Source organism: Branchiostoma belcheri, unplaced genomic scaffold, assembly GCF_001625305.1.
Source record: "Branchiostoma belcheri isolate BF01 breed outbred unplaced genomic scaffold, Haploidv18h27 scaffold42, whole genome shotgun sequence".
In the NCBI taxonomy this organism is placed as follows: domain Eukaryota; kingdom Metazoa; phylum Chordata; class Leptocardii; order Amphioxiformes; family Branchiostomatidae; genus Branchiostoma; species Branchiostoma belcheri.
Genome location: NW_017804043.1, coordinates 1,319,283 through 1,345,536, shown reverse-complemented (window position 1 = coordinate 1,345,536; position 26,254 = coordinate 1,319,283). Strand labels below are relative to the sequence as shown.

Below are 26,254 nucleotides of genomic sequence, written 5' to 3'. Positions count from 1 at the left end.
TACACACCTTTACAAGTTGCCCTCCCCCATACAAAAACACGACAACAAACTTTAAGAATACCCGAAACATATTTGAAAATTGGCCATAGGATCAGTCATTCTTTCAACTCTTAGGAATTTCTTTTCTAGTTTGATCTTTGAAGAGGACTTCCTGTAAGCTTCTTCCCCGCTCATAGCGGAAGATTCCTCCCTTTCGTGACTAAGACAGATTTTTCTCCCAAAGGCACATCCATGATTAATGGACTTGTCTCGCAGACGACAGAACTTTTCGTCAAGATCGATAGCCTTGTTGTTGAGAACCTCTGATGACCACTGATCCTTTACACATAGATCTGCGCACATCCGTTGGAAGGCATTACTCTCCATGCAGAGGTTTGGGTTTGGGGTTATTTTGGGCGTGTTTTGGGGCTTTTTTATCGGGGTTTCCTTTTTTTGCACTTTTCACCCAACCCAAAAATCCCAGTGCAAAAAAGAAACCCCCATAAAAAAGCCTAAAACACGCCCAAATAACCCCAAAACCCAAACCTCTGCTTAGAGAGTAGGAAGACATTGAGCCTCCCCATTGATTACGTGAAAATATAACAGTCTGTCTTCGTTTTGGACTCATTTGCACCCCTCCATTGCGTCGCATCACGACGCCAAACTGGCTATGAAAGTGTTCATTAGGCCACAGCATGTAATTGTATGGATGGCATCTTCCGCAGACTCCAAATCTCATGCCGATAGGGCAAAAAAAAATAAAGCGGGCAAAAAAATAAGATTCCTACATTTTAAAATTTTGACATCACAAATTTTTTTTTTTCAAAATCAGGCGAAATTTAATGCGCGCGCTAATGTCATCCATAAAAATTACTTGCTGTGGCCAAAACTTTGGGATGAATTATTTATAACGTGAACTTGAAGGATCCTTCAAGCGTAACTATTCAGCCATCCGTACGTCAATGCGGTCTTGAAGATATGAATTGAAATAGCTTAGATAATGTCTTGGTAATTTTGTGTTTCTTTTTGTATGTTGTGTACATAATTCTAAGATTGCTAGAATTACTATTTAATATAGATTCAACTAATTCTTTGGTATAATCATGTGTCTTATAATTTATAATGTAATTTATATAACAAGAGCCTTTAATTATTTAAACTCAAAGTATGATGGAAACTTAAAAGATGAGAACGATAATATCATTGCTAACGATTCTGAAAAACATTGATTTTCATAAAATCTCGTTTTAAAATTTTACAATCGCATCTTTCGACAATATTGTGGTCATTGATACCTGACCTCTGACCTTTTACATCGCATGACGTAGTACTAGGGGTCACTCTGGGTCACTCCATCACATTTCACAATATTTGTGTCTTGTTGACGGGCCTCGGCGATCGTTCCTCGGCGTTTTCCTCAGTTTTTTTCTCCCTTTTGACTTAAACAGAGAGTCGTATTTTTTCGGAGACGCTTCTGTCGTCTCTTGAGCTTGCCTTGAATGAATTCGTTCGGTTTTCCAGCGAAATTTTCAGGTTTTGGCCGCCCAACGCGATAGCGGTACGGTTTCTAGCGGGACTTCGGCTAGTCGACCAGGTACAACACCGATTCGCTTCGATACCACAGCGTTACGGAGCTACAGAACTCGCCCAACGGAGTCCTAGGCGTACAGAAAAGGATGAATTCGTCGTTTATGAAGCCGCTGGTGGTACTAGCGGTCCCGGGTTTGTATCTGTTCTACAAATACAACCAGTATCGCCGACAACAACAAGAGAGGCAGCGGAGAAAGGTGACCGAAAAGGAGCTGTTAGCGCTCAACCAGAAAATCGTAAGTCTTCAGAAATTTCACGGTTAGAAAATAACAATTTCAGCAAAACATATCTTACTATAAATAGAGAAAAAATAGAGGAAAAAACAATTATTTTCTTATTGCTGTTATTAAGGTAATATTCTCCATTGACGTAATATCATTTTATTACCATGGTAACATTTAAAATTGTTCTTTTGATGTTATATTTAGTCTTAAGGATATGATAGTATTCTTGTTACATACGTTGTCAGTACATGTATCATATATTGTGTGATCATATTTGATAAATGCTGTGTTGAAGTCTTATTCCCATATTCCCATTCCACTGTAGTAAAATTTATGTTGCTTAGTGCTACTTTCTAGCAATCACACTTCATTGATATTTAGATGAAAATAATATTATCTCATTTTTGTGATACGATAATGTCTCACTTTTTGCATTTTCTATGTAGTGAAACACCCTTTGTCAAAATGTTCTTTGTTTTCATAGCTTTAGCACCGATGCCATAAATTATACTGTATGTTCCCTGGGGGCAGTGATTAGGGCCTGGCAGACAAAGGAATAGACAGCATTTATAATGATAGTATACACCTGTACAAACATGCATACATGAATATGTGTTTTTTTTACATACATATCATCTGCAAACCTTAACATGGTTTCAAAGAATTTATTTTATTTTCTCTCATATTTGTTAAACTGGCAACCCTTAGGTTCCAAAACAATTTCACTAGAAAAAGAATCCATACAATGGTTGAATGATATGTATATAGCTTCTGTAAGTACTTCTGTAAGTAAAGTATTTCAAAATATTATGTTTTGACAATTTATTTGAGCTCAGCTTTGCATCTCTGTACTACAAAAATGCTCAATTCTTAGAAATGGACTATAGAAGGAATGTTACTATTATTTGAATTCAAACTTCTTTCCAAGAAATGTACATGTCTTACTGATAGCGTATCAAAATGCCCTCAGATGGACTCAGTGAGTGACAGCTTGCTACGTATGTTCCCACCCTTTCCCCAGTGCATGGTCAAAAGTCGATAAATTCACTCCACGGTAAACACTTATAGACTTCTGTTGACAGTTTTCCAATATCATCATAGCCTCAAGCAACTTTTACCACCCAAAGCATACATACCTGTGTGACATTTTTATTCGGCACCAAGGCACTTGACGTGTAGGAGAAATTGCTTATTCCACACAATCCTTCAGTTAATGTATTTACTTTCAAACTTTTGACAACTCTATTGTAATAAACTCTCAACTTTTTTACAGGATTTACTAAATGATGATGAAACTGAATAGAAATGACTTATTGCAGTCTGATATACATTTTTAATGGCCTATAGATCTAACAGCTGTTGCAATTTTTACACTATAATGTTTCAAATATGATAGAAATATATGACGCTGAACTGAACATCCAAATTAAAGAGCAGGTGATTTGAGATGGGTCCAACCATTTTCAGTTTACATCTGTTTCCTAAATTCCATGGTTAGAAACTGAAATACAAGCTGGAATAAAAGCTAAACATGCATGGCTGGATACCTTTAATAGTAATATAATTATATTGATAAAAAGTTATTATTCACAACTTATGTTATTACTAACTAATGCCCCAGGCCATATATAACTATACAGTACTTCTTTTCTTCTTAAAAAAAAGTCCAGAAACGACATAAGGTTTTCTTTTGTCCCCAGGCAGTGTCCCACACTCCCTATTTGAGTTTGAGTTTAGATATTCGATATATTTGACTGCCCTTGCAAGGCCATAAGATGATCTAAGGCTCTACAGATTGAGATTTATTAGAAGTAGAAAAAAAGTTTTATTTAAAATGTCCAGAAGCAACAAAAATTTTCTTTTGCCCCCAGTCCCACACTCCCTATTTGAGATTGAGTTAAGATATTAGATATATTTGACTGTCCTTGCAGTGCCATAGGATGATGCTGTATAGATTTCGATTTATTAAAGTAGAAGTTTTATCAAATAAGTCCAGAAACAACATAAGATTTTATTTTGCCCCCCTGTCCCATTTGAGTTTGATTTTAGATATTAGATATATTTGACTGCCCTTGTAGGGCCACGGGATGATTAGGCTGTACAGATTGGGATTTATTAGAAGTAGAAGTTTTATTGCGTTCATGACCTTCAAAGCTCGCCCCAAGGTGACAGCGAGCTGTCCTCATCAGTGCAGTGTGGTGGCGTGCGAGCGCTGGGAACGTAGTAATCGCACAGCGCTGGCCCTGTTATCATATCCCAGAAAAGCATGTCGGTAGAACGTACTGCGCCTACACAAAACCCTGATTTTTCACGGTTTTTGTTAGATTTTTGGTCAACGTTGCATCAGAATTTTGCTTGCTGCAGAAGATATCTTTTTCGAAATAACATTTGGAAACTACAGACGGGATGTTAACGTTATATACGCGAATATGACCTTATATGAAACATTCTAGTGAAGTGTGACTGAAGGCTGGGAAGTCAACGTAGTAATTGCACAACGCTGGCCCCGTTAACAGTCATCAGCAGAATGTACTGCGCGGTTTTTCACGGTTTTAGTTGAATTTTTGGTCAACGTTGCATCAGAATTTTGCCTGTTGCAGACGACATCTTTTCCAACACAACATTCGGAAACTTAGCAGGTGAAATGTTAACCTGATATGCACAAATACGACCTTATATGAAACATTCTGCCAAAGTGTGACTATGAGAAAAAATTGAATCTTCAGCAAAATGCAAAATCCAGGAACTTACCTCATGACCTATTTTGACTCTAAATCTATTTCCCTGTTATGGTACATGATGCATTTGGGCCTTCATGCCTCCTGTCCTACTGAATTAGGTTCACCATGCTGATGCTATGCTGCCTTAGGCCTAGGAAAAAAATGTTGTGTTTCCTGTTTTCTGACCGACCCTAGAAAAAACTGCTGACCCTAGCCTTTTTGTGTGTGGAGACCTCTGCAAGGGACATAAACCTGATTGACCTTTTCTAGCTCCGTGACCCCTGTACATTGTACCCACCTACCAGGTTTCATGACAATGCATATAAAGCTTCTTGAGTTATGCTGTTCACAAACAGACAAATGCTACTGAAAACATCAACCTTCTTAGCGAAGGAAAAAATTCAAAGAGACATTTTAGCATTAATTATTCTGCACTGAAGGTATGTTACGGTTCAGTACCAAGGACAGATACAACCATGTCTATGTAGATGTAAACAGGGTTACAGACTCAAGGTGACCCGGAGAAGCCTTGCATAGCTAAGATGTAATCTGGTCCCCATGAGACACAGATAATGGCTAATGTAGCCGAAGCCTTTAATGAACAGCATACTGAACACAGATCCATCAGATCTGATCGTACTTAGTCAGTGTTTACGAGAGGGTTCTGACTTAAGCTGACAAATGTGAAGTATATTTTGCGATATGTGATATTCTGGACTGAAGACATTATTTACTGCAGTTAATATAAACTGAATCAGTGTATTTCTGTAAAGACATAGTATGCAATAGCTAACATTACCATGTGAACCACAGTATTAACCTAAGCCTTTTGCCATGGAGTTTTGAGTTAAATGGAACCCCATCGTCTATAAAAAGACTCAGATTCTTGTCTCGGCTGTGCTGTCTCTTGATAAAAGCACCTTTGGGGGCTAAAGGGATGTTGTTAATGGCCTGTTGTGGACAAACGGTCTGGTGAGGTAGTTAGTGGTTATCCTAAATGGGTCATTCACTGAAAGCTTCTTCCTGACCACTACAGATCACTTACAGTTCCCACAGCTTTGCCTTTCATGTGTGTTGGCTCTAACAGATTACCCTGTCCTTGGTGCTGAATGACATTCACATATTTAACACTGATGGTCACTGAAAACACTGAAAGCTTCTTCCTTACTCCTACAGATCACTTACAGTTCCCACAGCTTTGCCTTTCATGTGAGTTGGCTCTAAAAGATTAGCCTGTCCTTGGTGCTGAACGACATCCACATAGTTAACACTGATGGTCACTGAAAACACTGAAAGCTTCTTCCTTACTCCTACAGATCACTTACAGTTCCCACAGCTTTGCCTTTCATGTGAGTTGGCACTAAAAGATTAGCCTGTCCTTGGTGCTGAACGACATCCACATATTTAACACTGATGGTCCTTTTGCAGTCCCTGTTTCTGGTATTTGATAAACTATCATGCCTGCCTTTAGTACTACACATGTACTATACACTATAATTGTAACACAACAGATACAATAAACTGAAACAGTCACATAGAAAATGTTGTGTCTCCCCCTGGTACTGAAAGAGTCACATAGCCAGTGTTGTGTCTGTCCTTGGTACTTTTTACATCTACATAGACATGGTTGTATCTGTCCTTGGTACTGAACTACAACATACCTTAAGTGCAGAATAAGTAATTCCAGAATGTCTCTTTTCTTTGTATTTCTTTCAAACTTTTTTAAGAGCATGAATAAAACTTTCCTGCAGCTGCAGCAGTTGTTTGTAAAGGTGAGGTATCATTGAATGCATTTCCATTTTAAGTATATTGATTTCCATTACAAAGCAACAGGGAAACTGGCATAATCCCATGGCAGGTCATTGATTTTGGATGACTGACTTTGTAAGTTCCGCTTTTCTTCCTGCCACAGAAACTTGGAAATAACATTCACCACTTATTACTTGGTGAATTCATGGAACTGTTCAATTACATGGAATCACAAAGCAAAGGTAGCTAGAATGTACATTTTAGCTTACTGTTGCATAGACTGAGTATTTCTATTTGTGGCATTTATCAATCCTCATGATTGTGGGAGTAACCAATAGTTCATAAAAGTTGGAAACAAAGAAGGAATTTGTTTTACTCTTACAACTTAGCTGTTTGTGTAGCTAATAATTTCAATTTCCATATGGGTTTGCTACCGGTTCTTCTTCCTGACTCATAAGAGTTATATGTATATCAAAAGTACATATATATACACATATATACATATGCATATACATAGTTATTACATACATACATACATACATACACACACACACACGCGCACGCGCGCGCACACACACACACACACACACACATACATACATACATATATATATATATACAGCAATCATAATTTCTGAAAAGAAATAACAACTATGAACATATGGGACAAGTATCACTGATACATTTCGTACATTGCAATAGTCTGACAACAGTTTGCAGAGTGTTGGATAATAGTTTTAAGTTTCTCATAATAAAACATTTCATCAACATGTTCATTGTGATGTACATGAAATCGGCGTAGGAATTTTAAATCTGGCAGTCCCTAACTTCTGCTGCGTGACAAATGTCCTCTGTTGCACGTGTGAAACATTAAGGTCTGCTCCATATGGAGAAAAATCAATATGGTGGTTTATCACGCCACCGTAATGGCAGAATCGGCGAGCTGTGCCGTTTTCTGAGCGAGGTCTCGCGAAAGAGGCACGGGGGAGGTCAAGGGAAGAGTGATGCTGACTGATATTTTTCCAGGTAGATTAGACCCGACCCTGACTTAGTCTCCTGCCCACTTACATGAAATATTAAGCAATAAATTTAAATGATTCCAATTTTGATAACCATTGAACAGAAGTTAGCTCTGAGATTTGAAAGAAAAAGAATTGAAACATGACTCCAGAATATACTTCTTTTACCTACTTACATGAAATATTAAGTAATAAATTTAAATGATTCCAATTTTGATAACCATTAAATGAAAGTTACCTGCCTGGTTTTCTTCTATTCAAGAGATTTGAAAGAAAAAGAATCAAAACATGAGTCCAGAATGCACTTCTTTGGCTGACATGCATGTGACATATCCACAGACAATGTTTCAACCATCTATATTCCCAGATGACATAAATTTGTTAAAAAGTAACAAAAATACCCATGAATCATGTAAACTTTAGACTGGTTCATTTGAGACCTTTCCTCAACCACTGAAAGTCAACGTGCCCTGGAGCTTGCATGGGAATTGATGGTGTCCTGCAGATTTGTGGTTAGGCCACAGCAAGTAAATTTTATGGATGACATCCTCCGCAGACTCCAAATCTAATGCGAGCGGGCTAAAAAAAACAAGGCAGGCCGAAAAAACAAGGTTCCTACATTTTAAAGTTTTGACTCAATCATTGTACAAATGGTTTTGATTCAGTGGGAACATCATATGTACATACCCAGCATCACATATCACTGCATCAAAGTAAGAAACAAAACATTAAATCAGAGCCTATTGTTGTCATCTCAAGCTCCCTTCATAGTTATCTGACATCCATGTTCCGGCAACAGACATCTTTGCCGATTTTCGGCATGTTGACCACTCTCAGAGAGCATCAAAATTTCTTTTTTTTTTCCAAAATCAGGCGAAAATTAATGCGCGCGCTGATGTCATCCATTGAAATTACTTGCCGTGACTTTATGTCTGTTTGCCACTTCTCGCGTGAGGATTCAGATATTAGAAATGACAGGAAAGGGGATGATTCAACGGGGCCATTTCGAGCGAGAAAATTGAGCTGGAAGTCCGCCAGTTTGTCACAGAAGTGCGGACGGCTTTTCGCAAGTTCCGAGCTGCACTATCAATCGGAATTGTCAACTTCAATCCTAAGGGAAAGTAAAAATTCTAAAGAAGCAGAATTTACACTAAGGCAGCATAGCATCAGCATGGTGAATCTAATTCAATAGGACAGGAGGCATAAAGGCCCAAATACGTCATGTACCGTAACAGGGAAATAGATTTAGAGTCAAAATAGGTCATGCGACGTACATGTAACTGCCTGGTTTTTGCTGAAGATTCAATTCTTCTCATTAAGACGTTTTCCTCATAAGAATTTTCAAGCAATATAAAAGACGGTTTATTCTTGATTATTAAAACTGCCTTTTGAATTGTATCTATTTCCTTTGGACAAAAATAAAAAGGAAACAACATAGCATCAATATTGTTGTTGGTCATTGAAAATTTACTGACTTGCACATCCCAAAATGATAGTCAAAGTTATCCACTACATAGTTATGTACATGTATGACACAAGGGAACAGCTATATCAATGTTTATCTCTTGCACATGAAAGGGTACTTTTGTATGTTTTATATAATGTATATAATATATAGTGTTTTAAAATGTAGCCTTCACAAAGATGTCCTTCTTTCTAATTGACATTAGGCCTAGGAAGAAAAAATGTTGTGTTTCCTGTTTCCCGACTAACCCTATAGCTAGAAAAACCTGCCGACCCTAGACTTTTTTTGGTGGGTGGACGCCTGCAAGGGACATAATTTTTCAAGCTGATGAAGTTTTTCTAGCTCCATGAATTTAAAGAGTCCATAACATATAAAAAATAATGCCTTTTGCAGGTCATCTTGGATACCACATCATATAATATGCATGTCAGTAAGTGGCTTTCATGGCCTTGTCTTTTATTCACACCTCTCACTCCTCTTAATATATAACATCATATAATGTTACACCATATAAAGGGGGGACATTTGGCCATAGGAAATCAGGTAATATATACTAGTCATTCAGGCTTTCACACCTAGATAGCTTTTATATCAAGATTTATGACAAGAAGTCCCTATTTGAGGAGAGAAAAGTAATATAACAGTCCCCTTAGGAGGGACCAAGACATTTTTATAATAAATAGATCGACAATTGCATTGGACCTTGGGAAAGTCAGATTGCAGGGTGGGGGTGCCCAATATATGCATCAATTTTACAACAGAGATCAATTTTGTGAAGCTGTTATGAGGCAGTTGGGCCCCATCAATTTAATTTGTTGGTCATTTTTTTTCTGATTCACAAAGAAAAAAAACATTTCAGGCTCTGAATCAAGTCTAAAATGCTCGTATTTTGTACCCAACTGTTGAAGGAAGTCCCTTCTCTTCAGAGTTCTTACAGTTTTTCCATGTATCATTGCAATCGTTTGAATAAGAGTTTGAAATTCATTGTTGAATTACAAACCAGCCTGGTATGTTGACTTCATCTCTCCTACAAAAATGTATCATAGCATTTTAGGGCTATCATAGGATGCCTTGGCCTGTTTTATTTGTTGTTTTTTTGCCCTGTTGCTTCATATTTTTTCTGAAGAAATCCGAGAACCAACAAATCAAATTGGTATGGCCCTGTACCTATGAGCTTGCACCCATGGATTTGAGTAATGAAAAGACCATGCATTTCTCATAAGAAGCAATATGTTCTGGGTTACTGCAGCTGGGCAGGGTATGTACATATGGTAGATGGAAATAAATGACTTGGGGCTAAACTATAAAGGGTACCACTACCAGGATAACAGGTTTGTGACTGTTTTAGTACCAGGAACAGACACAACAGTATTTGTGAGTGAGTAAAGAAGCTCTTTTTTTAAATAACCAAGTGTTTTATTCACAGCCGACGTTTTGGTGACCGTCTGTCACCTTCCTCAGGGCAATTCTGACTGGTTCACTGCAGCACAGGTGTCACTGTTATGTATGCATTCCCAAACATAAAGGAATGAGGAAGGTGACAGATGGTCACCGAAACATTGGCTGTGAATAAAACAAGTGGTTGTATATAAAAAAGAGCTTCATTACTCAGTGACTTACCAACCTGATGAAACTATTCACGGAGTATTTAGGAGTGTTCCAGTACCAGGAACAGATACAACAGTGTCTCTGTGACTGTTTTCAGTACCAGAGACAGACACAACAGTGTCTATGTGACTATTTCAGTACCAGGGAGAGACACAACAATGTCTATGTGACTATTTCAGTACCAAGGGCAGACACAACAGTTTCTATGTGACTGTTTCAGTACCAGGGAAAGACACAACAGTGTATGTGACTGTTTTCAGTACCAGGGACAGACACAGCAGTGCTATGTGACTGTTTTCAGTGCTAGGGACAGACACAACAGTGTCTCTGTGACTGTTTCAGTACCAGGGACAGACAAAACAGCGTACTATAGTATGTTTCAGTACCAGGGACAGACACAACAGTGTCTATGTGACTGTTTTCAGTACCAGGAACAGACACAAGTGTCTATGTGAATGTCTCAGTACCAGGAACAGACACAACAGTGTCTATGTGACTGTTTTCAGTACCAGGGACAGACACAGCAGTGTCTATGTAAATGTTTCAGTACCAAGGACAGACACAACAGTGTACTATAGTATGTGAATGTTTTCAGTACCAGGGACAGACACAACAGTGTCTATGTGACTGTTTCAGTACCAGGGACAGACACAACATTGTATATGTACAATGTGGCACAAGTATGAGAGAAATTATGATAAAATATGGCCATTTACTGTGGAACAACACTTGTATGCACATTTACTATAGGACAACACTTAAAAGCACTTTTACTATGGGATAACACTGGCACAACAGAAGCATATTATTGTATGGAAGTCCTACATACGTCTCTGTTAACATTGGCAAGAGCCTAGGACATTATCAATGGAAATCTGGAACTGAGCTTTATGTTTTTGACAGGTAATCTCCAAGCTAAGATAACCGTGACTAGAGATAACCGCAAACTCTCCGAGGTCATTACCAAAGTTTCCCCTGACCGTTATTGACTAATGAGTAGGCTGTTTTTCCACTGCTATCTTCAGCTGAGCAGTGGTAAGGGAGCCACTCAGGGCTAGGAAAAAAATTGTTGTGTTTCCTGTTACAGTCCTGAAAAAATTAGGGTTGGTAGGTAGGGATTGTCTTTTTCTTTTCTTTCTTCCTTTTTTTTATTGGACTTTGGCAATCTCTAGTGATCCAACTTGTACAATACAGCTTAACAAAGTAAAACTTGCTTGACGACACTTTCATTTTCAATGTCAATGTTGGAAAACCGATTGTATAACGTTTCATTACTCAGGTGTCAGATCATGGAGCTAAGAAAGGTCCATCAGCTAATGAACATTTATGTCTCTTGCAGGGGTCCACACAAAAAAGGCTAGGGTCGGCAGTTTTTTCTAGGGTCAGTCGGGAAACAGGAAACACATTTTTTTCATAGGCTTAATGAGTAGGCTGTTTCTCCACTGCTATCTTCAGCTGAGCAGCGATAGGGGAGCAACTCACAGATGTACAGATAGCTGATGCGTTTTAGATTAGGTCCCGGTGGCTCTAAGCAACTTGATAAATTATATGCACTGCACTGTTGGAATAAAGTTCAACATTTTACTATGATTACTACTAACACAGATGATCTTTCATGATAATCATTTATTAGCATATCTGTTTAAATGTCATATCTTTTTTTTCAAGTTGTGTCAAAGTTGTGTCTATCCTTGTCACAAAGTTATGTATGAACTGTGATAAAGTAGAATATTTGTGTTTGAAAGACATGCTTCATAGAAAACAGACATGTGCCTTAAATCTGTTTTTGCTGTAGTTAAATCTTGTTGTTTTTTGTGTTCCAGGACAAGTTACTACAGAAGTTGGAAGAGCATGAGCCTGACTTAGCTGGGAGTAAAGATGAAGAGGTACCTTTTAAAGCAGTAATCTAAAAAAAACAATTGTAGGTACATGTAGCTGTCAGAAGTTATTACTATTTCAAGGAGCTAGTATATGTACCTACAATTCAAGACTTAGTTATTTATTTGTAGGATGTGTAAAAGCAGAAAGCAATAGAAGAGCAGAAGAAACATATCATTCATGATGAAAGCCTCTTCTCCAATGTCTCTATATACCACTTTAAGTTCCATCACATAGTCTTCTCCTTTGCTATGCAGTTTATATTTTCCATAGAATGCTTTATACCAGGGCCCATGCTATTAGACTTTTGTATTATAAAGGTGTACCGTAAAGTATTCCATTTACCATACTCTGCAATCATTCTTGGTACTTCATAGTTAGTATCTAACATAGCTATAGTATAAACTCAAAATGAGTAACTACATGTAGGAGTCCCATTATGACATATGTTATTATGGCTGTTCATGATGTATGATAATTTTATACTTCACAAACTATCTGCACTTAAACCAAATTAACAGTGTCTTTTCCGAGGTAGCAAAGAATGGGATTTTAGTGTTTTGTGTGCAATTTTGTAAAAAAAAAAAGCTTCTAGACGCACCGTTTTAACTAATTTGAGTCAGAAATAGGACTGGAAAGTTTCAATTAGAGGCCCCAGGACAGTAATAACTTCATCAGAGACCAGCCAATTGCTACCTGGGGTTGGTTTATGTCTTAATTGCATTAAATCTTGATTGGTAAAGATAAAGATTCGACCACAGATTCCTGATCGTGCATAGGACCAACCTAAAGGCTTGATAATTTCATCAAAGAGAAAAGAATTCAATACACAATCCTTTTTCCTGTGCTCAGCTGTAATGCGGATAAAGTGGATCTCTTCACAGCTGCGTTCACTACTGTTCTTCAACGTCCATTTACTCATTTGCTGCAGTTTGCACTCGACTGTTGGATCAAAAAACTGCAAAACATCCGTAACGAAGGCCTTGGATAGATTGGCTCTAAACCCTTTTACTGCACTCGTTAAGGCAGAACAAATCAGAAGTAGGCTGGAGTTAGATCTATAATGAAATCTTATTGATCGCGGCAGCAGAGAGACTCCATCCTGATGCCTTAGGCCCAGGAAAAAAGTGTTGTGTTTCCTGTTTCCCGACCAACCCTAGAAAAAACTGCTGACCCTAGCCTTTTTTGTGTGGACCTCTGCAAGGGACGTAGATTTTTGGAACTGATTGAACTTTTGATCTGACACCTGAGTGATGAAACATTGTACAATCAGTTTTCCAACACTGACATGAACATTCATGTAAGTTTTACTTTGCTAAACTGTATTGTTGGATCACTAAGAGATCGCCAAATTAAAAAAAAAAAGAAATCCTTACCTACGGACCCTAATTTTTTCAAGGCTGAAACAGGAAACACAACTTTTATTTTCTTAGGCCTTGTCGAGCAGAAATGTGGAAGATTGAAAGAGGTAATTCTCGGATGGATCTCAGCATTGTGGCAGTGAAATAGGAGTCAGATTAGACAAGTCTAGCATAGATAAGAAAGATGTATTGGCCACTATCGCATCTATGTAAACCACCTCGCAAAGCACGGCAAGCTGTATATAACTGTCAGTGTGTTCTATTCAGGATACAGGAGTTTTCTTTTACACAACCAAGATAGTTTACATGTACCTTGCTGACGTTGCAGTGTCTATCAGACACCTTCCTCAGAGCTTCTGACTGGTAAACTATCTTGTTTGTGTAAAAGAAAACTCCTGTATCCTATACTTTACTAACCTGATGAAACTATTTTTGGATGTGTTGTGTTCAGTTACAAATATTTCTTTGCATACTGTCAGTGTAGTCCATAAGGTTTTATAACCTCCATGGTGAAATGTACTTCAAAAGCAGTGAGAATTGTTAGAGAACCAATTTGCATGTAAACTGTAAGACTTAATTACATGTACTAGACAAGTTGTATATTGTTCTATGTACAAGACTTAATGTATACACGTGTGAAAAAATTCACTTGAACTTAGCCTCAACCAGGCTTCAGGAAGTGGCTGGAAAGAGTAGAAATTGACCAAATAGAGAGATAACATGCCAGGGGACTGCTAGAGAGAATACAGTGAGTTTGACACTCCTGAATGGTACTTTCTACATGTAGCGGACCAACTCCCCCGGCATGTTATCTCTCAATTTGGCCAATTTCTACTCTTTCCAGTCGCCTGCCGAAGCCTGGTAGAGGCTAGCTATAACTATATTTAGCTAAAAAGGGTCAATGCAGGTCACTGCATCACTCTGAACTGAACAATCATTAAAAACATCATCATGGATACGGATTCCTGATTATGTGACCACACAAATCATCGACCGTTTTTGACTGTCTCACACTGGATGACCTAGCACGTTATGATTACTTTATTGGTCCATCAATAACTCTGACCCGATAAATTCCCTGCCTTTTTATATAATAATCAATCAAGATTTTGTTACTCAGTGGGGTATTTTACTTTTTTAGGTCAATTTGTCCCCAGCTATTTATTTATCTTACCTTTGCAGAAGAAAAACAAGGTCAATGACCTGAACCAGACGTCTGTCACCATGGTAACTAGTGTTGGGTTACATCATGTTGCAATTTTATAGCAGGAGGGATGCTTACAGTTTCTTCTTCTTGTTCTTCTTCTCCAAACAAGTAAGGTCAATGACCTGAACCGAACGTCTGTCACCATGGTAACTAGTGTTGGGTTACATCATGTTGCAATTTTATGGCAAATATAATGTAGCCTGGCAGATTAAAAGAAGGTTATTGATGTAAGAACAGATTCTGGTATAGATGTCCAGTCAACATCCTGCCAAGCTGGATAAGATTTGTTAATCTCCAAGCAGATCCCTTTCGGTGGCAAAAAGACAGTATGAAATTGGCCAGGCAGTATCCATTAGCCAGAGAAGGTCGGCAGCCACCAACGGGATCAGGACAAAAAAAACGGCAATATATAAAAAGCTAACGATCATTCCCCCAGAACCTCTGCTTGGAGAGTAAAGATTTGTATTGACATGGTTGAAAACTCTCATCACTTGACGTCTCCATTAGATGTGAGATTGCGTGGCCTATTCCATCAGCAAAGTCTATCGACTATGGGATAGGTGCAAATTACTGCCCACCTGAAATCAATGCCAGCCGAATTACACATGCTAGGTTCTCGGGCACGGTATAATTGGGACCTATTGTACGTAGTATTGGATGAAATCTTATAAAATCCTTACCCCACTTAAGTATAAGGATCGAGTATCCTAAGGTAAGAGTAAAACTTAACAGCTATGCAAGGAGCAAGGACATTATAGAGGAAACGATTTTCAACTTTCTGTGTATGATGTGGAATTTGGTGGCTGTGAATATCTGTGAGTGGTGAGTTAGATCATGAGTCATAGCACCTGTGGGTACATGACATTGTGTAGCAGTGGGGTTCAAGCAACACTAACTGACCCAGTCCATCTGTTGCACTACTCCCCCACATGTATACTAATTATGATTTTTCTCTACATGGACTCAGTATGACATATTTTGTACTGTTTTTCCTCCAGTGTGTGATCTGTATCAACACTGTTACACTACTCCCCCACATGTACATGTATGATTTTTTTACTACATGGACTCAGTATGACACATTTTGTGCTGTTTTTTTTCTCCAGTGTGTGATCTGTATCAAACCTGTTACACTACTTCCCCACATGTAAAAGATTTTTGTATACAAATACTCAGTATGACACATTTTGTGCTGTTTTCCCTCCAGTGTGTGATCTGCATCAACGCGAAGGCCCAGATGCAGACCTACCCGTGCGGACACAAGGTGGTCTGCAGGAAGTGTTTCGTGAAGACGATCCAGATGGCCGTGTCTCAGAGATGTTTGCCGCTGAGATGTGTCATCTGCAGGACCAGGATCCTCAAGCTCAAGCAGTCAACCATCATGTAGCAATCCCTCAGCTACAGTGTAGCAATCGTGTAGCAATTACTCTTGTTCTTCTGTCATCAACTGTAGTAGAATCATGTAGCAATCCCTTAGCGGTGGTGTAGCAATCATGTAGCAATTCCTTCTTGTTCTTCTGTCATCAACTGTAGTAGAATCATGTAGCAATCTCTATGTAGCTGTGGTGTAGCAATCATGTAGCAATTCCTCGTTCTTCTGTCATCAACTGTAGTAGAATCATGTAGTATTCCCTCTTCTTCTGTTGTCATCATCAACTTTTTTTATGTTTACCGATTCGGAAGGAAAACATATTGTTTTTGCTCTGTTTTCTCTTCTTCTTCTCCAAACAAATAAGCTAGGTCAATGACCTGAAATATTGACATCTGACATCACTCAGGTGTCATATCATGAAGCTAGAAAAGGTCGATCAGCTCTAAAAATTTATGTCCCTTGCAGGGGTCCACCCAAAAAAAAGGTTAGGGTCGGCAGGTTTTTCTAGGGTCGGTCGGGAAACAGGAAACACAACATTTTTTTCCCAAGGCCTTATCCTTGACCCAGTTTCAGTCATCATCAATCTTAATACCTTCCTGGAATTAGCTTCAACCTTTTCCAGGAATCCATTACATTCTCTTTATTTTGTAATCACCTAAAGGCTCCAGGTTAAAGTTTCCAGGTTAAGCGAGAAGACCCAATGTCCTACATCTTCCAATTATATTGATTTATGTTGTTAGAGTTCAGGACACTAAGTACCATCTAAAGTACCATTTTATTTGACTGTACAAAATGATGCTGTTGTATCAATGAATTACAGATAACTGCTCTATATTTACATGTATTTATATAAGGCATTTTCTGGGCATACTTATGGTACAGTATGTGTTAATTTGTAAATTATTGTAAATTTTTGTTATAAGGAGTTACTTTCCGCTTTCGGATTGTACTGCTGAGAGATGGCAATACATGTACTTGCAATCAGTAATGATGAATTGGTAAAGTTGAAGTAACTCAAAACTTCAAGTATGATTTTAAAAAGAATGCATAACTGATTAGCATAGTGAACTGTGTGCAAAATACATATTTGTCATTTAAGGCGATTACCATTGTATGCAGATATTCAGTATACAGGGTTTACAGTACTCTGTTGTTTACAAGTGTTTTTTTTCTTAAACCAAAGTAGTATATTTGTAGTATACAGAAATAATCATAGATGATTACTATCATCATCATTATTATAAGTGTGACACAGTGTCACACACTTTATCGATGTGCAATTTTCTTTATTATGTTCTTGCAGGGAATTTAGCCCTGAAATTTGTATTTGTTGCTGCTGATATTTTATTTTTGTGCTCCATATTCTGTGTTGTTGCTATAACACTGTGCAAAATAATATTTGCATATTTGACTTTCCAAACAGAATTTTTGATGGATCTAGTCAAGCAGGACTTGGCTAAGCATATCTATCGTATCATTCACTGATATCATTGTCAGCTTAAGGACTCATTGTAGTGAAGTAGAAAATGTTTAAATTAGAATAGAAATCTGTCAAGAACATGGTCTCACCAAGTGATATATTGCCAGACTTGGTTGGCATTTTAGCAATAGATTATGAATGATTTAATCTTATTTTTAATTATTATAAATTATATAAGGAGTTTACCAACAGGGTTTTAACTTGTTTTCTGGGAGTTTATAGTGTTTTATATAGTAATGTTGAAGGAAAACAATTATAGTGAAGTACTGGGTATCATTAGATTGAAGTATAATGTATAGAGCATCAAGTTAAAAAGGTATTTTGAAAGAGAACAATATAATGTTACATGTTGTAAGTTGACAGGATTTGTGAACTTGTGTAGTGGTTTGATAGAAAGGATAGTCTCATTTTTAGTATAGACTACATTGTAGTCCCATACCAAAGAATCATTGTAGATCAACCTTTAGCTCACAACTATGAAAACAAACTACATTGTATTGTGTATCAATATCAACATATACTTACCTGTAATACTTTATCTTAATGTGTATTTAACAAAAAAATGTAAGCAGTAATGGTACTTTCACAGTGCATTAGGCAGTTGCTCCAATATGGCGTGAAGTTAAATACATTATGTGTCTAAATCATGTTGCTATGAATGGTCATTAACATACAGTGTCCTTTATAAGATATTGGATGAATGTATATAATATGGTACCTTGTGTCTTTGTTGTTGATTTTCTCGTTCTCTAGTTTGTGCTCTGGAAAGCATATTGTGTGAAACTTATTTTTAAGTCAGTGATATTATTAAAGCAAAGACTTACACATTGTCTCAAGTTTTGTGCATTTGTGGCTGTTCTATAGCCTCTACCAGGCTTTAGAAGCAGCTGGAAAGAGTAGAAATCGGCCAAATAGAGAGATAACATGCCAGGGGAGTTGGTCCACAATCGAAAAGTTTGGCATGTTATCTCTCTATTTGGCCGATTTCTACTCTTTCCAGCCGCCTCCCTAAGCCTGGTAGAGGCTAGCTGTTCCATGTTAAACTTTCTGTGTGCCTGCAAAGTTACAAGTTACGAAGTATGGCTTACAAGTTAGAAATTTGAATTGCATGGTTCTTAAGCGGCCTCTAGCGGTTCATACTGCGGGACCATCTTAAATTTCGCGCCATTTGGGTCAAAGTTCACACCGCGGTGACGTAGCGGCCACACCTCCATACGCATGCGGACTAAACTCGAACGCGACTCAAGTCGGATGTTGACGTTGCGTTGTGTATATCGCATTTCAGCGCCAAATTTCTCTGGATTTTGACGAAATTCGCCGTTTTCTTGATCGTATTTCTATTCTCAGCAAGTCAGAGGACATAAGAGCTAATTTCTGGCCAAGTCTGAGTTGTTTTCAAAGTGAATCGAACGGTCTTGTTGTAATATAGCGGTCTTTGGGTCAGCTGAACTACTGAGCGAACAAAAACATTTTCACGCGATCGTGATCTCCTTGATATCTCCAAGTCCAAGTCCACCGATCGTCGCACTTTTTTCATCATTTCAATCCTGAATCTTTTCCTGACACGACAGAGCAGCCACAGGGCGACATGAAGATAGATATTCACAACCACATCCTGCCAGAAAGGTGGCCAGATTTGAAAGAGGTGAGCGCTTGTATGTTTTTGACATTCATGAGAAAAGGATTCTGTAGAAAATGGGTCCCAGATCAGCTTCTGACCCAACCCCCCTGTCCAGTCCAGATTTTTTAGCCACCCCCGGCCCTGTCCAGTTAAAAATTCATTATTTCGACCCCCTCTGTCCGTCCCAGATTTGTTTGACCCCCCCCTGTCCCAGATTTGTTTGACCCCCCTGTCCTAGATGTTTGAGCCCCCTGTCCGTTAGACTTGTTTGACCCAACCCCCCGTCCCAGATTTGTTTGACCACCCCCCTCCCCCCCTGTCCGTTCCAGAGTGTTAAAAATTCAAGAATGTTGCTTGACAAGGTTTGTTCAAGGGAAGGGCTGTATACGTTATACATGTAAAGTTGAATTTATGAGTTTATGATATTAATGTCTTTTCACTATGTGTTTTTCAGAGATATGGCTATGGAGGGTGGATCCAGCTCCACGATCACTGCAATGTAAGTATGATGTCATCATCAGGAATTACATTTTGTTTGTTTCTCATAACCAGTAAACCGCGTTTGTAGGCGTAACACACCAGTTTTGTACAATGTCATGTAAGTACAAGCTGCGTAAGACTGGACTGTTACTACCACTAACACCGAGGAAGACCCCTACTCCTTTCGATAAGTGTGGTGGGTTCTTTAACGTGCGTGGTCATGGGGTGTGGCTGAGCTCTCCCCAAACACGGGACCTCTGAGGGACGTCCCTGACTAAAGCTAGGTACTCATTTCCACCTGAGTGAAGTGCGGAAAGGCGTGTTAAGTGCCTTTCCCAGGGGCACAAGATTGGTGACATAAGTTGGATTTGAACCCAGTACCTCTTGGTTGGCATTAGGTTGCATATCTATACCACTTTTCTCTTGATAATCCTGAACCGGTTTTTTTTTCTCACCAAAGGGCAAGGCCAACATGGTACGAGACGGGAAGTTGTTCCGTGTTATTGATGCCAACTGCTGGGACCCAGAGGTCCGTATCAGGGAAATGGACGCAACAGGTGAGCACTTCTCCTCTTCTTCTTCTTCTTTCATTTTGAGGCAGCCGCCTTCAACTAGCTGAAGATTCTGCTGCCTTTTTGTGGCTAGTATGAGATGGGGTTCACCAGGCCTTCATGAGGTCCCTAACCAAGGCTAGGTACTCATTTACACCTGAGTGAAGTGAAAAAAAGTTGTGAAAAGTGCACATAAAAATCATGCGTTGCAGTGTTTTTCTTGAGGAAGGAATAACAAAGTTTCTGATTTGTTTTGCTGCAGGTGTGACTGTCCAGGCATTGTCTACTGTTCCTGTCATGTTCAGTTACTGGGTAAGTCAGCAGTAATGTTGTTAAATCTATGAACAAAGATAAGTTGTGTTATCATCGTTTTGTCAAAAAAATTCATTCATTGCCTTAATTTGTATTTTCTGTCATTGGAAAATAACATACCATACATGTATGTATAGAAATAGCCCTCATAAGCACGAAAACTGTTGCAGATTTTCCTGTTTGTTACTCACTGTGAATCATTCAAGCATCAAGTTGATGGATGGATCTTTATATAATCTCCAAGCAGACCATACGGTGGCAAGGCTATGTCCATTGGCCAGAGGAGTGTCCATTAGCCACCTTCGGTGGCCGTACAAACTCCTCTGGCTAATGTCTTATACTGTCTTGCCGCCAAAAGGGATCTGCTTGGAGATTATCTTTGTATTTTTCTAGGAGATAACAGATGAATTCAGCCAGAGTGTTTTAACAATTTTTGTCTTGAATTTCCAGGCAAAACCGGAGGACACCCTTGACCTGTGTAAGATCCTGAATGACGACATGGCGCGTACCGTCAACAAGTACCCTTCCCGGTTCATCGGGCTGGGTACCCTGCCCATGCAGGCTCCTGAGCTGGCCGTGCAGGAGTTGAAGCGATGTGTGAAGGAGCTGGGCTTTCCCGGGGTTCAGATAGGCTCACATGTGAACGAGTGGAACCTGGACGCACCAGAGCTGCAGCCCATCTTTGCTGTACGGAGCGTTTGTCTAATATTTTGTATCCTGATTCCTATAAACCTTTCCTGTTTAGACTGACTCAGTGAAGCTTGTCACATGGCTTCACATGAAGTGTGACGTCTACACTGGGTCAAAAATATCTGGTTGACAATGTCGGCCCCCTGTTGCGGTTGAGTGAGGGGCGATGGGCCCTGATGTAAATAGCTTAAAATGTCATCGTCTACCAGATACATTTGATGACCCAGTGTTGACGTCACACTTCAGACAAGCCTCACTGGGTCAGTCTACTGAGGAAGACCAGAGCGACTGGTCAAAAGCTCTAGGTGAAAGAACTTTGTGTTGGATCAAAAGTTTTAGCTCTAAACATGTAATTACATTATTTTGCAAATGTTAGCCGTAAGTTAAGATTTTTTCAATGTATATAATGAGAATTAAACTGTTCACTTACTCAAGAAAAATGACTCACCAGGAATTTTTTGCCGAATTACTCGGTCTTCATTCATTTTTTTCCCTTTATGTTTCAGGCGGCTGAAGAGTACAACTGTTCTATCTTTGTGCACCCCTGGGACATGGAACAGGGAGGTCGCATGTCCAAATACTGGCTGCCATGGCTGGTCGGTAAGTCACACTGAACATTTCTGTTTCAACTTGTTACACTTTACTGAAGCATGCTGAAGTAGTGCTGTGTACCAGTTCACAGAAACTAGATCTGGACTTGTAAAAATGTTTAGGTTCAAGTCCAAAAAAAACCCTGAACATCTGGAACCAGTTCTGGACTTTCGAATTCCCCTTTTTGTTCTAAACCACCAAAAATCTTCAATAGTCAGAAATTCGTATTGCAAAATGAAGAAAACATTGCCATTGGGCATCGTTAAGTGTCGGCCTCCGTAAATTATTGTGGTCACAGTTTTGCCCAAATGTGCCCCGCAAACAACATATCTTGCTTCTAAACCCTAGTAGTGCAGTGCCTGCTACAAAATTTTGTGGTTAAGATACTCCATTTTCCATTAGGAAATGTTCTCTGAGAAGTCCCATATACATAATACATGGATTACAGACATGACTGTATGGTAATATTACTGATGTTTTGACATGAACATTTCTATCCAGGCATGCCAGGGGAGACAGCTACAGCCATGTGCTCCATGATATTTGGTGGAGTTCTGGAGAGACATCCCAAACTCAAGGTCTGCTTTGCACATGGGGGTAAGTTCTACATGTTTCATAGTTAATACTGATAACATTGCCACGCGCTAGATACGATTCTAACAATATTTTCAACACTTTTGATGATGCTTGTGTCTTGTTAAGTCATCTTGAAGATAGCTTTAGATAGCTCATTAGTTGTATTATTTATGTTGTTGATAATATCACAATCCACTACAAATCTGGCATCAGTGGATTGTGATGTTATCCACTAATGCCAGATTTACACCTTGATCAACATGATGTCTACGTCGGTGAAGGTAATAAGACATGCCAAAAACAGTTACATAAGCAATTGGATATGATTTTGAGCTTTTAACTAATTTGCATCATCCCTGTCTTGACTTGTCTAACTTTTGTTTCCTTTTGGAGTTCCAAAAATTTATTTGCACGTCAATCAATAGTTTGTGCTTATAAAGCTGCCTTCTGCTTGTTTGTGCTTATAAAGCTCCCTACCGAAAAATTTCTAGTGGATGCTACCTGAAATGTCTGACTGTTTCCAAAATCATATCCAGTTGCTTGAGTAACTTTTTTTTGGCAATCAGACGTCTATTTTTAAGAATTTCTGTTGTTTTCCCCAGGGGGTGCGTTCCCCTTCACCATCGGTCGTATCGAGCACGGGTTTAACGTGCGGCCGGACCTCTGCGCGGTGGATAACCCCCACAACCCTCGGAACTACGTCGGACAGATCTACACAGACTCCCTCGTACACGACCAGAGGGCGCTCAAGTACCTGGTGGAGACCATGGGAGAGGTAGGGGAGGCAGAACGTGCTGTTTTATAGATACATGTACAACAGAGGGGAGCTTTGTTATGTTTTAAGCTGCAAATTACAGGGTTCTAGCGAGCACCAGCTTTTCTGTCAATTACCAGAAATTTGTGGAGACCATGGGAGAGGTAGGGGAGGCAGAACGTGCTGTTTTATAAATACAACAGAGGGGAGCTTTTAGTGTTGTGTACCTGAACCCACATTTAGGTTCAGGTCCAGATTCAAGTCCAGAGGTTTAGGTTTAGTCTGAAACTGGTCCAGCAAACCGGTACACAGCACTTGGAGCTTTGTTATATTTTGATTTGATTTGCTTTATTCAAATTGTAACAATACAATACACGTGGGACACAGACAGCTGTTGCTGGTGTTGTGTCCCACACATGGAAACAAATACAGAACACTGGACAACACTCATTTTCACTCAAGTTAAGAGAAAGTCGTGCCTTTCCCAAGGGCACAAGATTGTTGACATGGGTAGGATTCGAACCCGGGACCTCTTGGTCCTGATGAGCTGAATACGCTACTGTTTATGCCACATGTCCTAACACATTGTTTGTCATGTTTATTTCCAGGACCGTGTAGTGTTGGGGAGTGACTACCCCTTCCCTCTGGGAGAGCACCACCCTGGCAAACTTGTCGAGTCCATGCAGGACTTTGATTCAAATCTCAAGGTAATCAACACATAAAAGTTTGTATGACATGTGTGACATAACATGTCATTTTACTTGTTGTTCGTAAGTTCTGCTTAAGAATAAGATATACATTTTAGCTGTCTTGGTAACTCTAATTTAGGGTTTCTTGGTAGCCCTAATTTAGGGTCTCCTGGTAACCTTAATTTAGGGGACAATGTACTGAAAGTGGAAGAATATCAAACTTGAAAGTGCGACACTCTGGTGCTCCCTGATCTTGGAACAGCCAAAAGTAATTTTTGGACATCACAGGTAACAACACAGTGTGCACATCCCATTTTATTTAACTGCATTTCTCAATGTTGTATCTTGTTTCTTCAGCACAAGCTGTTGGTTGGGAATGCCTTGGAATTTCTTGGTGTGGATGCGAGCAGGTTTGAACAAGCAAAGACGTCTGAAGCCATGGAAACGTGAAATGTGTTCCCAGTGTAAAACTCTCTTGCCTTGCAGTTGCAATGCACATGTATAGTTATGCCAAAGTCTTCTGCAGATACTTCAGTGTTGACTAAATTATAAGATAAGTAGTGCTACGCCTTAGAAGTGAAACATCCTTAGATCAGCCTGGGTGCCATCCTATTTGTATGCCGGGGCTCCCATACTCGCTTTCTTCTAAGAAATATTTCTTAGGGAGTGAGTATGGGAGGCCCCGGCTTACAAACAGAATGGTACCCAGGCTAGCCTTAGATAGATCAAATGTAAATTTTTGGCTCAACTCTTTTGCTTAAGGCTTGGAAAGAAGCACTTCAGATAAACAAATAAAGAAGGAAAGAAATGGCGCCCTGACTTATAATGGAAGATGCACCTGTTTCCGAAAGTGTTGCAAAATGTTTTGTTTGATTGAAAATATTTGTTGCAACTAAATTTATGTAGTTATCACTTGACTGTTAATGATTAACTAATTAAAAGGACATGTACATGTACTAGTGATTCTGAAGCCATATGAGCCATGCACTTATTCTAGATATGCTAAGTAACTCCATAATATTTGCTGAAGAATCCTTGTAACACGGGTATCGTACTTAACAACACCAAAAGTGAAAAAAGAGAAAATACAATTAGGATGTCATGTACCATGACATGACATGTCATGTCAAGTTTGTTTTCTTGGCAAGTGCCAGTAATTTTTATTTCCGAGGGCCAGTATTGTATTGGTTGCTTGGGTGCCAATAGATGTATGTAATTGTCGATTAGCATTTCGTTTGATTCATTGTTTCAGAAATGTCTTTATTAGTCAAATCTGTTGTCTTTTATCTTACAGTGAACTGCTTGCTCTTAATGTTTACAACTGAGGCAAAACTACTATGATTGAGCTATGTACTGTCAGCATTCTTAGTTGCATTACTAACGTAGGTAAATAAGTTACTATCGTACAGCAAAAATAGTTTTAAAACCTTCATCTTTAATAGAGCTACTAACTAAAAATTACGCCTGTGCCAGTCTTTAGATGAGAAGATGGCTCTAGTCAAGATGAAATGATTTTCTAGATGCATTGAAGTGAAATGTAATTTGTGCTTTAGAAGATTAATACCTTCTGTTGCTAAGTACATGTATCAGGATGTGTGTTCAGTATTTAATGATACCTTGAAGCTAGTTTTGTGTGAGAGTAATCTTAATTTGATGGTCATTTGAAATACGTTATATCTAAAGATGTTTAGAATGCTATTTTTCAGGGGGAGCCAAGGTGAAGAAGATTTTATTTCATGTACATCACATTACCAAGTTTAGATGTGTTCAAATTTGGTTGTAATGCTGTGGTTTGACCACATTTTATGAAAAGTTCAGTTTGATTTTTGTTCTGTGTATTGAATGTAACATTAGATATAATACAACTTAGTTCTTATGCAGATTTGAGAGTGATGTTAAAAGATTTAAGAATGTAATTTAACTTTCAGAACTTTCAAGTTTATATTGCGACAGTCACTAAATCAGCCATTTCTTGAATTCACTGAAGAAGCATGGACCAGTAAAAGCAGCACTACCTACAGCTCTTTTAAATTTAATGTATGGCCTAAGTGTGCTAGGTTCTACCCTTTAAGCTTGTTTACAGAGATGAACAATAAAAGTAATATAATTGTGATCTCTCTATTATCTGCAAAAGGAATATGAATTACATTGTAATGAATGACAACCTTTATTGCACGTTTTTGCCACACTGGGCTAAGTACAGGTCAAAACAAAACATGATGAACAGATGTAGTCAACAGATACAAAATAAAACTATCATTAGTACTTAACACCTTAACTGTTCCTGCTTCTTAAATACTGCAGTGGTCATGCCCGTAGCCAGGGGGGGTTCGGAAGA

At 38.8% G+C, this 26,254-nt stretch overlaps 2 protein-coding genes across 2 annotated transcripts; both read left to right on the top strand.

Annotated features, from left to right (window-relative positions):
- Positions 1 to 1,325: 1,325 nt before the first annotated feature.
- LOC109478038 (mitochondrial ubiquitin ligase activator of NFKB 1-like) lies at positions 1,326 to 16,521 on the top strand. Its single transcript, XM_019779496.1, has 3 exons — positions 1,326 to 1,805; positions 12,178 to 12,240; positions 16,008 to 16,521. The coding sequence occupies exons 1-3, from the start codon at positions 1,656 to 1,658 to the stop codon at positions 16,185 to 16,187; spliced, it is 393 nt and encodes a 130-aa protein (XP_019635055.1). The 5' UTR covers positions 1,326 to 1,655; the 3' UTR covers positions 16,188 to 16,521.
- Positions 16,522 to 18,870: 2,349 nt separating this feature from the next.
- On the top strand, positions 18,871 to 26,196 carry LOC109478120 (2-amino-3-carboxymuconate-6-semialdehyde decarboxylase-like). Its single transcript, XM_019779609.1, has 10 exons — positions 18,871 to 19,297; positions 19,728 to 19,772; positions 20,214 to 20,310; positions 20,567 to 20,616; positions 21,067 to 21,303; positions 21,813 to 21,906; positions 22,399 to 22,494; positions 23,076 to 23,248; positions 23,836 to 23,934; positions 24,274 to 26,196. Exons 1-10 carry the CDS (start codon positions 19,241 to 19,243, stop codon positions 24,364 to 24,366), a joined length of 1,041 nt encoding a protein of 346 aa, XP_019635168.1. The 5' UTR covers positions 18,871 to 19,240; the 3' UTR covers positions 24,367 to 26,196.
- Positions 26,197 to 26,254: the final 58 nt, after the last annotated feature.